The 1418-nt window shown below is 35.3% G+C and overlaps 1 protein-coding gene across 1 annotated transcript; it reads left to right on the top strand.

Annotated features, from left to right (window-relative positions):
* The first annotated feature begins 372 nt into the window (after positions 1-372).
* On the top strand, positions 373-1214 carry LOC145098362 (uncharacterized). The gene is made up of 2 exons (XM_079035997.1): positions 373-835; positions 922-1214. Exons 1-2 carry the CDS (start codon positions 373-375, stop codon positions 1212-1214), a joined length of 756 nt encoding a protein of 251 aa, XP_078892123.1.
* The last annotated feature ends 204 nt before the right edge of the window (positions 1215-1418 follow it).

The following is a 1418-nucleotide window of genomic DNA, read 5'->3' as shown; positions in this document are numbered from 1 at the left end:
AAAGCTTCTCCAACCTACCAAGTTTTTTCCATAATCTGCAAAGAACCAATCCTAACACCTTCACGTACATTACGAAAGATCAGAACAATCGTTTCAAATTTTGTTTTGTGGCATTGGGATGCGTGGTATGTAATCCCTTATAGTAAATATTTACTTATTTGAAGTTGTTATATGGCTAATATTCAAATCTTCACTTGCAAATTCATACGTTTCTCACGTCTATGATATCAATCATATTCGTTGGTCAAGTACCTCTAATTGGGACGTACGTAAGATCCATGTACATTGCAGTTGCTTTAGATGGAAATCATGAACCCCTTCTCATAGCATTTTTTGGGAACCATAAACTGTGACAATTCATGGTTATGGTTCATGAGGAGGCTTAAAGAATGTTTAGGTGACAATACGGAAGTTGGTTTCATAAGCCATATGTCTAATTCCATAGACTTTGCAGTTCAAAGAGTCTACCCTGATTCATATCATGGCTATTGTTGTAAACATATAGCTGAGAAAATACGCGCTTCCACCGGAAGCAATACAGTTGTAGAGAAATTGTTCTCGAAGACTTTTAAAGTGTATAATACGTCTGATTTTTATGCATGTTTTAACAACTTACGACATGAGGTCAATGGGAATGATCTTGATTGGCTTGACAATATTCTCATTGCAAAATGGGTACGGGCTTTTTTCCCTAAAGTACGTTTCAATGTTAAATCCATTAACATTCCCAATGTTGTCAATTGGATAAAAACAAACAACCATGAGTTTCCAATAACAACAATCATTGAATGGTCCACGACTCGATGCAAGCATGTTCAACGTGCTGCATTCGGAGGTAATTATAAGTTATGACATCACTCAAATGTTCAAATGATATTTTATTATACATTATGACATCATAATTTTTGTTTTATTATTCAGTTCATTTGGCAGGGGATTTTCATGGTATTCTAACCCCTTATGCACTAAAGGTGCTTCATAAAAGATTTATCCACTTCGATGGTTATAGTATTAGGCATATTGTTGGTGACACATATGAAGTGCGTAAGTATTCAACCACCGAAACTGTGCAATTAGACTGTGGTATTTGTAGTTGTGGTAAATGGCAAAAATGTGGTATACCTTGTGAGCATGCTATAGCTTCACTACAAAGGCTTGAAATTGTAGAAATCCAGCAAATGGTAAATTTAAAGTTAACTACCGCGGTGTATTGAAATGGTTTTCAAACTGAGACGGTCAATCCTATTCCAACCGTTAGGCATTGGGAAATACCAGTTGAAAGTGTTCTCGTCTTACCTCCACAACAATTGAGTTGAACTGAAATGTACGAATGACAACGAATATTAGTTTGTATTCAGTTCTATGTTAACCTTACTTTTGGTCTGTTGGCGTTGTTTAGTTTTTAATAAATAATGTTT

The sequence above is a fragment of the Lactuca serriola genome, chromosome 4 (genome assembly GCF_051521515.1).
Source record: "Lactuca serriola cultivar US96UC23 chromosome 4, Lser_US96UC23_V15, whole genome shotgun sequence".
Lineage (NCBI taxonomy): Eukaryota > Viridiplantae > Streptophyta > Magnoliopsida > Asterales > Asteraceae > Lactuca > Lactuca serriola.
This window is presented reverse-complemented; position numbering and strand designations above follow the sequence as displayed.